Below are 15,594 nucleotides of genomic sequence, written 5' to 3' on the forward strand. Positions count from 1 at the left end.
AATTTGTAGATTAGCCTAGCCTCAAATTTACAGAGATGGGTTTACTCTTATCCTCTGAGTGCTGGGACTAAAGGCATGCATGCATCATTGTCCCAGCTTTAAGCAAGTGTATTTATGTATATAAAGGTCTTTGTCTACGATTGTGCCTGCAGACCAAAGAGAGCATCAGACTGAGCTGCCATGTGGCTGCTAGGAATTGAATTCAGGCCATCTGGAAGAGCAGCCAGTGCTCTTAGCTCCTGAGCTATCTCTTCAAGCCCCTAAAACTAAAAATCAATAAATTTAAACATTTTTTAAGGGCCAGGCGTGGTGGCGTACGCCTTTGATCCCAGCACTTGGGAGGCAGAGGCAGGTGGATTTCTGAGTTCGAGACCAGCCTGGTCTACAGAGTGAGTTCCAGGACAGCCAAGGCTACACAGAGAAACCCTGTCTCGAAAACAAACAAACAAACAAAATTCTTTTAAAAAGAGTTTTGGCCTTCAACTGTGTACCTGAGTGTAATAAGGGAAAAAGGAACCTAACAAATACACTTGATTTTTTTTTTTTTAAAGATTTATTTATTGGTTATATGTAAGTACACTGTAGCTGTCTTCAGACACTCCAGAAGAGGGAGTCAGATCTTGTTACGGATGGTTGTGAGCCACCATGTGGTTGCTGGGATTTGAACTCCAGACCTTCGGAAGAGCAGTCGGGTGCTCTTACCCACTGAGCCATCTCACCAGCCCCTACACTTGATTTTTGATTGTTTTACAATAGGGTCTCATTCTGGCCTGGAAATCTAAGGGGATTGCTGTGCTTATCTTTTAAAAAAGGAAAGCCAGTCAGAATAGTATTTCTCTTCCTGGAAAGAACAGGGAAGCTTTCCTAGGATAGAAACTGAGGCCAGGAGCTCTCTCTTTCCCAAGGACTTGTAAGACCCTCACTACAGGCCACCACTTGCCCACCAGAGAAACTGGGCCGGAAACATTTCCCTAGTCAACTAGCCATTCCTGCTGATTTACCTCCTAAGAAGGTTTGCACCCGTCCTTACATTTCATGCCACAGGTCTGGTTCCCTGAGCATCCAGTGGGTCTCAGCTGATGCCCTCCCTGATGTCCGCTCTCCAGAGACTGCTCTCTGCTGCAAGGATAAAGTTTATACCTAAGCAGCCTTATGAGGCAGGTCTAGCTAGTGAAGTCGTGCTTTTGACTACTCTCCCGACTTTTTTTTCTAAACCTCCTCTCCATTAGTTGTGTTCATCATCATCTATCCTATTTTCTTTCCTTTGCTTTTTCTCCATCTTGTTCTGTATGATTGAACCTCTTCTCCATTTCCAAGATCTCAGCAGCCCCAGCCAAGACATCTGTCTTAAAGCTGGGGCATCCCGCGACCTGCTGATGTCTATCCTATGGAGCCCACAATAGCTAGAGCTTCCTCGCACTTATTTTGCTGTGTTGCACTATGTCTCTTTTTCTTCACTGTCTTTGCCACTAGGGTGTGAAATTCTTTTCTATCCAAGCTACTGTTCTAGTCTGCCAGTTTGACCAGAGTGCACTAAAGAATCAGAAGAAAAGAGATGTTTGGCATAGTTTTCTTGCTTATTGACTTTGACTGTAACGATGAGAAAGCTGTTCTTTCTACAGGCAGACAAGTTGTTAAAAGCCTTGAAAGCACACCTGAATCCAGAAACAAGGAAAGAAAATAAAAATCAGGTGAGTGATGTTCTTTATCACTTATTAGCTAGTAAAATGGTAGAGTTTGATTAATAGACAATTAATACTTATTTCTGATAATTTAAGGTGTAGGAGATGGTGTGGAGCCTCTTGCTTTATAAGCCCAACATTTGGAGATGGAGCCAAGACAGGTTACTAGAGAGTTCTAGACCAGACCCTGACCCTATCTCAAAAAGACAAAGATATGATGGTTACTATTACATGATGTTATTATCATTCGTAGTATGACCAGGGAGTGAATTGTCTCATAACTACCTCTTCGTTTGCTATATATGATGAAAATACCATGTTACCTAAATGAATACGATGTCTTTGAACAAAGGCAGAAGTACCTGAGTATTATGACACAGGCTTACACTCCAGCATTTCAGTGACTGAGCAGCAAGTTCTTGAGTTCAATACCAGCCTAAACTAATGCAAGACCCTGTCTTAAAAAGAAAGTAAAAAGCCAAACAAAAGGTAAGTATAGGTTGTGAGATAGAAGAGGCAGCAGGAGAGGAGTTGGATAGAAACTAGACTTAAAATTACGAATACCCAGGTTAAGTAGCAGATCTGATCTCATTTTCCTTTTGTTTTGTTTTTGGTTTATTTTATTACATGGGAATAGACTCTGAAAGAGCAACAAGTGCCCTTAGCCACTGAACCATCTCTCCAGCCCCATTTTGTTTCTTTATAAACTTTGTGTATGTGTGTGTAAGAGAGACAGACAGACAGACAGACAGACAGGAGAGAGAGAGAGAGATCATGCTTGTGAATCCTTTGGAAGCCAAAAACTAGAGCTACAGGAAGTTGTGCGTTGCCTGACGTGGGTAATGGGAACCAAACTTCAGTTCTCTGCAAGACTAACAAGAGCTCTAACTCTGAGCCATGTCTCCAGCTCCATCCTTGAAAATTCTACTTTCTTTTTGAGCTAAGGTCTCTTGTAGCCCAAAATGTCCTCAAACTTGCTATGTAGTAGAGGTATGTACACCTCTGCCCAGTTTTGAAATTTTTGCTATTCTTATTCTTCTGCTGATCTCCCCAACTGGTATATGTGTTTGACTCTAGCTGGCTTGGAATTCTCTTTGTAGACTAATGTGGCCTGAAACAGATCTACCTGTCTCTGCCTCCTAGTGCTGGCATTTAAGGTTCTAGCCATCACACCTGGCCCATTTGCTTTCTAATTAATATTCCCTGTTGTTTCAAGGCTTTCTATCCTGAACTTATTTGGGGCCAGTTCATGGGTGTACAGGTCTCTCAGGATGCTCTCCCTTCCCCTTCCCTCTGCCCTCTTGCAGTGCCCTTGGTTTGTGTTCCCCATCAACTCTTCAGTTCTCTAAGATTTGCGTGAACTTTGCGTCACTTGAGATTATTCTTCCTCTGCAGTACTTCACTTCTGTGTAAAGTTGATTTGTTTATTTTCATATGATTAATATGAGTGTTATGCCTGGATATTATATCTGTACACCATATGTGTGCCTGGAAGTCAGAAGAGGGCATCAGATCCCCTGTAACTGGAGTCACAGTTATGGACTGTCATGTAGATGCTAGAAATTGACCCCAGTCACCTGTCTCTCCAGGCTTGCTTGCTTATTTATTTATTTATTTATTTATTTATTTATTTATTTATTTATTTATTTGACAAGGTCTTCCTGTGTAGCCCAGACTGGATTCAAGTTTGCGACCAGTGCATTCAAGGAACCTAGGGAATAATGTATTCCTTCTACCTAAAGTTCTAATATATCCAGCCATATGAAAAGCTCCCTCAGCCAGGCGTGGTGGCGCATGCCTTTAATCCCAGCACTTGGGAGGCAGAGGAAGGCGGATCTCTGAGTTCGAGGCTAGCCTGGTCTACAGAGTAAGTTCCAGGACAGCCAGGGCTACACAGAGAAACCCTGTCTCGAGAAAAAAAAAAAAAAAGCTCCCTCCTTGGAGCTCAATCGATGGTTCAGTGGTTAAGAGTACTAGCTGCTCTTCTAAGAGGACCTGGTTCAATTCCCAGGACTGACGTGACAGCGACAACTGCCTCCAGTTCCAGAGGATTCCATACCTTCACATAGACATATATGCAGGGAAAAAAATTTGAGAAGTAGGGCACTGTGCCTTAGCTCAGTGGTGGAGCATGGGTTAGCATTCATGTTCCATTTCTCAGCATTGGGGATAACAGGCTAAGCAGGATAAGGGAGTAGAGGGGGAAATAAAGATGCTCATACCTAGGGCTGGTGAGATGGCTCAGTGTGTAAGAGCACCCGACTGCTCTTCCGAAGGTCAGGAGTTCAAATCCCAGCAACCACATGGTGGCTCACAACCATCCGTAACGAGATCTGACTCCCTCTTCTAGAGTGTCTGAAGACAGCTACAGTGTACTTACATATAATAAATAAATAAATCTTAAAAAAAAAAAGAAAACAAATCATTTAAAAAAAAAAAAAAGATGCTCACACCTACAGTTGACAAGACGTAATGCCTCTAACAGGACAACTGACAGTAAATGTAAGGCTCTAAAGGTGGTACACTGACAAAGTGGTGCGAGAAGAGTTCCAGTGAGCCCCATTTTAACACACAAGCCTGAGACTATAGATGGACATGCCAGGATTCCCTAGAGACAAACAGGATCCTAGAGTACACAGCCTTTGCAGTGAGTTACAACAGCAAAGGAGAGAGCCAACCGTTTCTATGGTTGCTTTTGAGTGCTTGCCCCATCTTTAAGGTCAAACTCTGGTCCTTGGACATGGTCAGTGAATGTTATACCAATGAAATACATACTTTCCACAGCTTATATTTAATACTTTAAGTCAAATATATGTTTATTTTTTAAAACAAACTTATGTGATGGGACCATACTTACAACCCAGGAGGCTGAGACAGGAGGATCAAAAGTCAAAGTCTGCCTGGGTAACTGTGAGACTCTGTCTTATAATCAAACTGAAAAAAAAAAGGGCTGGATGAAGTTCACCCCTAGGCATTTCCAAGCATGTGGGGCGTACCTACATTTGATCCCTAGTACTGAAAAACAATGATAATCCATCCAGGTCCTTTGTGGTCTGGGAGAAAAGCCAAGTTTATCTTCCTCTACCACAAATAATAAGAAATATATCTAGTATCATTAGGTAGGTATTCAAAAATGAAAAGAACATTTCCCACCACTCTGCCATGTAAGCCATAACATAGCGAATAAGTGGGTCTGTTTGGATGCTCTCCTTTCGGACCATCCTGTGTTCATACTGTAACTTTTTACTTAGGTTTATAAAATTGCAAGTGCTAGTTCGTTATCTGTGACAAGTTCCTTTAGCTTAGGAAGCAGTCGTCAGTGCACATGTGTGCAGGATCTGGCACATACTGTCTCCTCTTTTTTCTCAGGATGAAAATCAATTCTCCACTGATGAAACTGAGATACACGTTAGCAGTGAGGAGCAAGCTGAGACGGAATCAGGTGGTCACGTCACCAAAACGAGGAGGAGGAGGAGGAAGAAGCACAAGACCATCCATGGAATTCCTACCTCCCAGGTGAATGGGACTGTGCAAACTGAAGAGAAGCCACCAGAACTAGCACAGTCTATCTACCATAACTGGCACACTTTTAGTGAGCTTCCATTTACCTTCCTTCATGATGCTAGATGACTGGAAACATGCTGTGTTCTGCAGGCTCCTCAGAAGTAGAGATCCATGTCTGCTGTGCTCCCCACTGTACACCTGATCCTAGCACTCGGGAAGAAATGACTAGTACTAAGTATAAATTAGATGCCCATTTAAGGGGCTGGAGACAGATGAGGGTTGGCTAAGGGATTAAGAGGGCTTGCTGCTGTGCAGTTCGGATCTCAGTACCCATGTGAAAGCCAGACATGGTCCCATGCAAACCTGTAATTGTAGCTCTGAGGAGAGTGAAAACTATCTCTGGGGCTTGTTGGCCACTGGTCTAACCTAAAAACAAGATATCCAAGTTTGGGGGCTGGAGAGATGGCTCAGCGGTTAAGGGCACTGACTGTTCTTCCAGAGGTCTTGATTTCAATTCCCAGCAACCACATGGTGGCTCACAACCATCAGTAATGGGATACGATGCCCTCTTCTGGTGTGTCTGAAGACAGCAACAGTGTACTCATAAAATAAATCTTAAATAAAAAAAAAAAAAAAGATCTCCAAGTTCATGAGAGATCCTGCCTTAAAGGAACAAAGTGGAGAATAATAGAGAGGGTCCCCTCCCACCTCCCCCACAATGCCCTCCTCTGGCATTCATGCAATCCTACAAAAATTGATTGAATAATATGAGTGTTCACATGGTGGTCACATAGGTGGACTGTAATAAAGATGGAAGAAAGAGGGACCAGCCTGAAGTGTGGAGCTTTAAGGTCTCTTCCTTAGTTTGCTCCTAGCCTGGTGATGCTCAGTCTGTGCTTGTGTGGTCATGTTGAGAAACGAGGTGCTTCCTCACTTGCTTTGATCACACTGACTTTACTCTTGGCTCTTATTCACATGGCACTTCTCTTCCCAGGCATAAAGGCATACAGCTAGAATGTCAGTGGGGGAAGCAGAGACACGAGGGTATGAGGTTAAACACAGTTGGTACTACATAGTGAAACAGCAGCAGAAATCAAATATAAATTTTAGCACATAATATCTCTTCTCTCCCTCTCCCTCCTTCTTTCCCTTTCTATCTCCCTTTCTCTCTCTCTTCCCCTTTGAGACAGGGTCTCACAATATAGCTTTGGCTAGTCTAGTACTCAAAATGTAGACTAGACTCAGCTTAAAGGCATGTACCACCATGCCAGATCTCTTGTTGGTGGTGGTAGTTTTTCTTAATTAAAGACTAACTCTATAAGCCCAGCTGGTCTTAAACTTGTGGTAATTCTCCTGCTTCAGCCCAACTGTTGAGCCAACATGCCTGACCTAATTTTCTTTTCTTTTCTTTTCTCTTCTCATTTCTTTTTTTTTTTTTTTGAATTAAAAAGAATAAAATTTTAAATAACTTTTTCTTTTTTTCTTTTCTTTTCTTTCCTGAGACAAGAGTTTCTCTATATAGCCATGGCTGTCCTGGAACTCACTCTGTAGACCAGGCTGGCGTGTGCCACCACTGCCTAGCTAAATTGTTTTTTCTTAATTACCCCCTTTATTTTATTTTTTTATTTTTTGAGTGGGGCAGGGTTTCATTATGTAGCCATTGCTGTTCTGGAACTCATTTTGTAGAACAGGCTAGCCTTGAACTAAATCTTAGAAATCCACCTGTTTCTGCTTCCTCATTTGTTGTGTGGCTGAGATTAAATGTGTATGCCACTATGCTCAGCCTTAATAATTTTTTTAAATTTAATTTTTTCATTTTATGCCGAGCATGGTGGCTCACGCCTTTAATCCCAGCACTTGGGAGGCAGAGGCAGGCAGATTTCTAAGTTCGAGGCCAGCCTGGTCTACAGAGTGAGTTCCAGGACAGCCAGAGATACACAGAGAAACCCTGTCTCAAAAAAACAAACAAAAAACAAAAACAAAAAATCCCCAAAAAATATTTTTTTTTCATTTTATTTTATGTGATGAGTATTTGGCCAACATGTATGTCACGTATCATGTGCCCTGGGAGGCTAGAGAGGGCATTGGATTCCCTGGAATTGGAGTTAAAGATGGTGACCTGCCATGTGATGCCAGTAATCAAACTCAAGGCTTCTGCTTAACCATTATGCCATCTCTTTAGCCCCTCAATTACATTAAAAACATTGTGTGTTTGCTGGGAGGGGTGTGGGGGGCTGGGGTACATGCCATGGCTGTCATGTAGGAAGCCAGAAGACAACTCAATGAACTTGGTTTCCCCTTCCACCATGAGGGTCCTGGCAATTCATAGGTTCACTTCGAATTTGGTCTTGGATCAAAACGGGATACTTCCTGTCCAGAGACTGTTCACTATTGCCAGGCTCTTGCCACTGTGTGTAGTGTTTAGTGGCATGACCCCACGGGTCAGGAATCTGGGTCTATTATCCATAAGCGAACAAATCTTTCCATTCTTCCTAGTGACCTCTAGTGCCTGCTTGGAAATTATAATTTGGAGCACTGGGTCACACATGCTCAGAAGCCTTAACCCCATCTTGTTCCTCTGACCAACCCCTACAACACTCACACCCCTTTTTTTTCATACTCCCTTGGTTAGTCTCTTGGTTTTCTTCCTTTCAGACTTTGTTGCAGGATCATTTGGAGATGAAAGGAACTGATAGTAGTAACTTCCAAAATCAAGAAAATCAGGAAAATCAAGACCCCAGGGATACAGCAGAAGTTCCTTCTCTGCCGGAGCAGAGGCCAGAGGACGGCAATGCGGCTTCTTCAGGAGAAGGAGAAGTAAATGGTGTGTGCTAATAACATTATCAAACTAAAACTGCTAGGGGGACCATGTGGATTATTTTCCTAGGAATGCAAGCCAGGCAGTTTAAAATACAGAAATTGAGCCACGTGTGATGGCATGCTTTTAATCCCAATATTTGGGAGACAGAGAAGGTGGATCTCTATGAGCTCAAGGCCAATGTGGTATACATAGTAGGTTCTAGGACAGCACAGGCAATAGAATAGAGAGAAGACCCTGTCTCAAAAAACAAACAAAAAACCCAACAAAATAACAACAAAAATAGAAAACAAAAACAACTCCTCCCTCCCTCCCCCCAAAAAAAAGAAAAAGAAGAGAAGTTGATTGATGTATAGATTTGGGAGATATGACTCTTAAGTCAAAGCATCAGTAAAGCGTGCTTTTCCAAGACTCTGGGTACCTTCTTTGCTTCTTGTTCTTGTAGTGGCTGTGCATGTCTGTTGTTCCTTGGCCTGGTGCCATACCCTGCTCTCTGCCTCTGTTATCACATGACATTTATCTTGTTCATTTGGCCTGTGATAGATTCTCAAACTGTAACCCAGGTAGGCCTCAAAGTCCCAGCAGTCGTCCTACCTCAGCCTTAAGAGTTCTGGGGTTGTCTATGGCTTTACCACCCTGAACGTGCCCCATCTCGTGTGATCTTGGAAGCTAAGCAAGGTCGGGCCTGGTTAGTACTTGGATGGGAGACCACCTGGGAATACCAGGTGCTGAAGGCTAAATAAATATTAAAAAGAGTTCTGGGTTGAGTGTCTAACACTCTTCTAAGGACACTGGTCTTATTGGAATACTACCTACCGAACAACCTCTGTTTGACTAAATATCTTGAGACCCTGTTCCTAAGAGAGTTGACATTATGGTGCTAGAGTTAGGGAACTAACTCATCTTTGGAGAATCACAGTTCACCATAGCCACACTTGGATTTCACATGTTTTCCAATTAAAGCAAAGCCGAGAAATAAATGCAGAAGACCACTGAGTTTTATTTAACATTTGTTATTTGGTACTGGGACCAAACCCAGGAGCTTGAGCTGTCAGGCAAGTGCTCAGTGACTAAGCCATGACTTTTATCCAGACCAGAATAAGAGATTTCTGGAGAGTTTGGGATGGTAATTCTCTTGATGTCAAAAGAGCCCATTTTGTTCTCATTATCCTTTCTGCAGAACTTGGCTGTTATAAACACTTGCCTGCTTCTTTAACTAGGCTGCTTACAGGGAGGGGTGACACCCACTTTCACATAGTGAGTGAATACCTGTCTTTTTCAGTCTTCTACATCCCTTTCCCTAATTCCAGCATTTAAGAGACTGAGAAGGTGGATCTGCAGAGTTCAAGGCTACTCTAATCTACAGAGTAAGTTCCACACCAACCTGGCCTACATAGCAAGAGACTGTCTCAAAACAAGACAACCCACATTTTCTGGAAACTTTCTCAACTAATAATTTATTTTTCATTTCTTTGTTTTTATTTTATAGATTTTTTAAATTTATGTGTATGAATATTTTGCTTTCAGGTATGTATGTTTACCTGGTACATGCCTGGTGTCTGTGGAGTAGAAGAGGGCATCCCCTACAACTGGAGTTACAGATGGTTGTGAGTCACCGTATGGGTGCTGGGAACTTGAACCAAGTGCTCCAATAGCAATAAGTGCTTAACTGCTGAGCCATCTCTCTAGCCTTTTTAGTTTTAGAAAATTGAGTTGCCACCCCCACCCCCACCCCCTCATCCCCCACAGCACTTTGTGCTCTCTATTTTATTCCTTAGGAAGTCTGCCAGTTGCCATGGAGATCTCTGCCTGGCTCTGACACTTGCTGGAAGATGGACAGGAAGAATTTAGGGAAGTGATGGTCTGTTACAGGGACCAACGAAATGTGGTGCAGAATGCCACTCAGACTTCCCAACTGTTAACAATTTCTAACATCCTTCCCTCACTCTTCTCTTCCCTTACCTCCCTCTCTCTCTCTTTCTTCCCTTCCCCTCACACACACACCCACATATGTACTTTCCCCTGAACTCTGAGAGAAGTTGTTGATATATGCCTCATATGTATTACGTGGGGCTTCTTGATTGAAGGATGTGTGCATTATTTTATTGTTTTGACTTCTTTTTTGAAAAACATAATTTCATCTACCTTCCATTGGCCTGGAACTCATTATGTAGCCAAGAACGATCTTGATCTCCCCACTCCCTGTCCCAAGGGCTGGAATTATAGACATATGCTGGCTTCGATGTATAGACATATGCTGGCTTCAATGTATGCTTTTTTTTTTTTTAATTAGGTATTTTCCTCATTTACATTTCCAATGCTATCCAAAAAGTCCCCAATACACTCCCCCCCCACACTCCCCTACCCACCCACTCCCACTTTTTGGCCCTGGCGTTCCCCTGTACTGGGACATATAAAGTTTGCAAGTCCAATGGGCCTCTCTTTCCAGTGATGGCCGACTAGGCCATCTTTTGATACATCAATGTATGCTTCTTAAATGAGAATTTTCTTAAACAATGTACAAAGAATCAATCTTTCATCTAACATTAAGAAACTTCTCTGTCTGCTGTAGTGGTCATCACTTGAATCCCAACAATCAGGAGGCAGAGAAAGGCAGATTTGTATGTTTTCAAGGCCAGCCTGGCCTTCATAGTAAATTTCAGAACTAGGGCTACATAAAGATACCCTGTCTCAAAAGAAGAAGCCCACTTGGTGTGTTTTGGTTAAATAATACCTGCAGTTACTAAAAAGGCTACTTAGACACACTTCATCTCTGTGATACCAAACAAATAACATGTAACAAGAAGAAGCAGATAAAATAATTTATGCTTTTTTTGTTTCTTTGTCTAGTTTTTGATAGTGCTAAAGATGGAACCCAGGGCCTTGTACTTGCTAGGCAAGTGCTCAAGTACCAACTACATCTTCAGCCCCAGACAGATGTTTCTTTCTCTCTCTCTCTTTTTTTTTTGTTTTGTTTTGTCTGTTTTTTTCAGGACAGAGTTTCTCTGTATAGCCCTGGCTGTCCTGGAACTCACTCTGTAGACCAGGCTGGCCTCAAACTCAGAAATCCGCCTGCCTCTGCCTCCCAAGTGCTGGGATCAAAGTCATGCACCACCACGCCCGGCCAGACAGATGTTTCTTAGAAGTTTTTAATATCTTTGATTATTCAAGTCAACATTTTAATAGAAAAATGTTATTTATTTTATATTTGTCTATTTAGACATTAAAGATTCAAAGAAGCCTTTAGAAAAAAGATCTCTATGCACGGATGAGTTTTCTAAACTTGGGAACAATAAAAGGACTTCAGCCACAACACCAAGTAAGTCTGTACACAAACCAAGCCAGCAGCTGCCCTCCTTTAGACTCTTGGTGGATAGGCAGTGGTTCGCAGCAGCTAAAATCTCAGATGTGGGGACCAGGGCTCACGATCCACCATTCCAGGTTCCTGGCTTTAGGACTGTGTACCTGATCCTCACACTGATTTTCTCAATGGGGGGAATGGCTGTAATTCAGGCTTCAGTGGGTTGGCATATAACTTGAGAATACGTTTTCCACTACTTAGTACCTAACACATCAAATAGCACACAGAAAGGCTTCAATAAATATCTGATGATATAACATCTGTGAAATACTAGTATATGTTGTACTCAGCACTTGGGAGCCAGAGTCTTGGTTACATGGTTTGGACAAGCCTGTCTTATAGTGTGACATTCTGTGTTAATACACCTAAAAGACAAGAACAATTTTCTTATTTTGCTTGAGACATAGATTATTATATATTTATAATAGAATACTGTTCATCATATATTCAGTAATTGGGGATGGAGAGATGGTTCAGAGATGAAGAGCGCTTGTTGCTCTTGCAGAAGACCCAAGTCCAATTCTCAGCACCTACCTAGTGACTCACAAAACCATCTGTAATTCCAGTTTCAGGGCATCTAACCCTTTTTTCTGACCTCCTTGAGCACCAGGTATACAAGTAGTATACAAACATATGTGCAGACAAAACATTCACACATATAAAACGATAATGTAGAAAGGAAGAAGACATACAATAACGGAAGAGTGCAGGGTAGAGGCTGACAGACCACTCCTGCTCACCGTGATTAGTTCTAAATCTTTTGACCTAAAGTTTTTGCCTTTTGGTTTTTTTGAGACAGGGTTTTTAATATAGCCTAGGGAGCCCCAAACTCACTGTGCATCCAAAGCTGGTTTTGAATTTTTAATCTTCATGTCTCTTCCTACTATGTGTTGTGTTTATAGGCATGTGCCACCACATTCAGCATGATGTTTATTCTTAAGGGGATTAAAACAAAAGGAGACAGAAACCATAGCCTAACATTTACTGCCTGACCCTGCATGGAAATCCTTAATTCAGTGCTTTCTCGGCATATAAACTGTCAATTTTCACAAGCTAGAGGGGTTATATCTCAAATGAACATGTGCTTAGGAAGCCCTGGACTTCAATCACACACACACACACACACAATCAGTCTAGTAATGATTAAATAAAGGCCCTTTAACTAACTGGATTGGAAAAAGACAACTCTTTTGTTCTCCAAACCAAGATGTCAGGGAATTGGTCTCTGGGGACAGTGAACGCTTGATGATCTCTAACCTGAGCATGCTTTGCCCCAAGTCTGTGAAAGCTGAGTGATCTGGAATTAATGTTTTAGCCAAGATGATATTAAAGTTAAATGTCTGGAGAATAAAGAGAATAAATGTTGATAAAAACACAGGGAAGATTAAAACGGACTTTTAGCTTTTTTTTTTTTTTTTTTTTCTTTTTTGGTTTTTCGAGACAGGGTTTCTCTGTATAGCCCTGGCTGTCCTGGAACTCACTTTGTAGACCAGGCTGGCCTCGAACTTAGAAATCCGCCTGTCTCTGCCTCCCAAGTGCTTGGGATTAAGGGCGTGCGCCACCGCACCCGGCAATGAACTTTTCTCTTACTAGTTCTCATGCTTTGGAATGTTCTAGACTTTAAGAAGCTTCATGAGGCTCGTTTTAAGAAAATGGAATCCATTGATGAATATATTATGAGGAAAAAGAAACACCTTAAAGAACACAGTTCACTTAATGAACTAAAGGTATGCAGACTAAACGTATGGTTTTTATTGTTTATTCATTTTGTTTTGTGTCTTTTGAGTGTTTTGCCTACATGTATATATGTACCTGCCTGGTTCCCATGGAGATGAGAGTCAGGTTGAGTTCCTGGAATAGGAGTTACAGGTGGTTGTGAGCTGCTATATGCATCCTGGGAACTGAACCCAGGTCTTCTGGAAGAATATTTAGAACTCTTAACCACTGAGCCAACTCTCCAGCTACATCTTGTTCATTTGTTTCTGTTTTTGTTTGTTTGTTTGTTTTTTGTTTTTCGAGACAGGTTTTCTCTGTGCAGTCCTGGCTGTCCTAAAACTCACTCTGTATACCAGGCTGGCCTCGAACTCACAGAGATCAACCTGTCTCTTCTTGCCTTCTGAGTGCTGGGATTAAAGGCTTGAGCCACCAACTGGCATTTTTTGTGACTGGTTTTTGTTTTTGTTTTTGTTTTTTCAAGACAGGGTCTCATTCTTTAGCTCGGGCTGCCCTGGAACTCATGGAGATCCTCCTGCTTCTGCAGAACTTGGATTAAAGATTTTTGCCACCATTTCCAGTTTCTTGTTAATTCTTAGAATTCATTTTCTTAGACTGAACTGCTTGTTTGTTGTTTTGTTTTGTTTTTCTGTTTTTTTTTTTGTTTGTTTGTTTTGTTTTTGTTTTTTTTTGGTTTCTCTGTATATCCCTGGCTGTCCTGGAACTCACTTTGTAGACCAGGCTGGCCTCAAACTCAGAAATCTGCCTACCTCTGCCTCCTAAGAGCTGGGATTAAAGCCATGTTCCACCATGCCAGGCTTGTCCTTTTTGTTTTGTAATCCAGAGTGTCCTTGGATCGTCAGTGACTCTCAGGGTCCCAAGTACTAGGATTTTAGGCATGAGCTGCCACACTTAGCAAAGTTTCAATTTTTAAATAATTTAACAATATGGAGAATATAGATATCATCAAATGACTATATATGTAAATGGACCTATTTGGGTTTTGGCACATCTTTCTTAAAATTGCTTCCTTCTGCCATCAGAATTTTTAAAACTCCGTAAAAACTGTATCCTGCCATATTGTGGCACTTGCCTTTAACCCAGTCCTTAGAGAGCAGTGGCAGGCACATGAGTTTGAGGCTAGCATGGGCTATATGGGGAATTTCAGGTTAGCCAGTGCTATAGAGTGAGACTGTTAGGGTCCAAGAATCACTAGAGAATGATACCCCAGACTCAAAGAGTATGCAAAAGCAAAGAGCGTATATTCAGTTGAATTTTCTGGTCTCCCCATTTGGGAATAGAGACCCCTGGTGGACTCACAAGCCACAGTCAGTTTATTGTCAAGTTAGGGGGATTCCAGGGAGGGGGTGTGTCCTTTTACCTTGATTGGTTAGCTCTGTCTCTAGGGTCTATGACAAGGTGTCCTCAGATTGGCTGCTTGTGGCCATGGTTGGCTGAAGACCACAGGGTCCTGGATCCAGGTTCTCATTTCTGAGAAACAGAAACTTAGGCCTAGTCTCCCAAACTGTCAGTTTGCAGCCTGTCATGGAATCACCCTGGCATTGGCTCAGTCCTCTCAGGACCTTTTTACTGTGTGTGTGCTCTCATAATTGATTGTTTTGTTTTTTAAGATGGGGTTTATTTGTGTAGTCCTGGCTGACCTGGAACTAGTTCTGTAGACCAGACTGGCATCAAACTCAGAGATCTACCCACTGGGGTTAAAGTTATGTGCCATCACATCTTGGCACAAGAATAAATGAAAATAAAATATCATTGGGAAGAGCAGTCAATGCTCTTAACTGCTGAGCCATCTCTCCATCCCCACTAAACAGTTTTTAAAGTATTAAGTTGATTTCAAAGAGGACTAAAGCCAGGTGGTGCTGGTGCATGTCTTTAATCCCAGCACTCAGGAGGCAGAAGCAGGCAGATCTCTGTGAGTTCCACCAGCATGGTTTACAGAGCAAGGGTAACCAGGGCTACACAGAGAAACCCTGTCTCTAAAACTAAAAGTAAATTAAACTAAAATAATAAATTAAAAAAATAAGAGGGAAGCTGGGCGGTGGTGGCTCACACCTTTAATCCCAGAACTCGGGAGGCAGAGGCAGGTGGATTTCTGAGTTAGAGGCCAGCCTGGTCTACAAAGTGAGTTCCAGGACAGCCAGGGATATACAGAGAAACCCTGTCTCGGAAAAAAAAAAAAAAGAAGAAGAAGAGGGGACTGAGTAGAGCTGGAGAGGTGGCCCAGCAGTGAAGAGTGCATGATACTAGCACTGACTGCTCTTCCAGGGGATCCAGGTTCAATTCCTAGGCCTGTATGGAAGCTCACAACAGTGTGTGACTCCACTTCCAGGGGATGCAACACTGTCTTCTGCCTTCCCTAGGCGCCAGGCATCACATGGTGCATGACATACATACATGCAGGCAAAAACCTGTACACATCAAATTAATCCAAAACTAAGGAAAAAAGAAAAGCACTTACTTGGCTGCTCTTCCAGAGCAGTGCTCTCCTTTCCGTT

General features: G+C 42.2%; 1 protein-coding gene and 1 pseudogene across 3 annotated transcripts in view; both read left to right on the top strand.

Moving 5' to 3' along the window:
- The window catches only part of Nusap1 (nucleolar and spindle associated protein 1), a 31,868-nt gene that overhangs the window by 4,198 nt on the left and 12,076 nt on the right, over nt 1–15,594 (top strand). Inside the window, exons 2-7 of one of the 3 annotated variants that reach the window (XM_030246564.1) lie at nt 1,623–1,691; nt 5,052–5,198; nt 7,842–8,010; nt 9,287–9,371; nt 11,225–11,323; nt 12,983–13,092. In XM_030246564.1, the coding sequence (XP_030102424.1) occupies nt 8,008–8,010; nt 9,287–9,371; nt 11,225–11,323; nt 12,983–13,092 (297 nt within the window). In that variant the 5' untranslated portion in view covers nt 1,623–1,691; nt 5,052–5,198; nt 7,842–8,007. The remainder of the gene's footprint in view (nt 1–1,622; nt 1,692–5,051; nt 5,199–7,841; nt 8,011–9,286; nt 9,372–11,224; nt 11,324–12,982; nt 13,093–15,594) is intronic. The other 2 variants (NM_133851.3, NM_001042652.1) reach the window with 2 other exon arrangements.
- n-R5s204 lies at nt 8,623–8,741 on the top strand (annotated as a pseudogene).

This window comes from Mus musculus, chromosome 2, assembly GCF_000001635.26.
Source record: "Mus musculus strain C57BL/6J chromosome 2, GRCm38.p6 C57BL/6J".
Taxonomy (NCBI): Eukaryota; Metazoa; Chordata; class Mammalia; order Rodentia; family Muridae; genus Mus; species Mus musculus.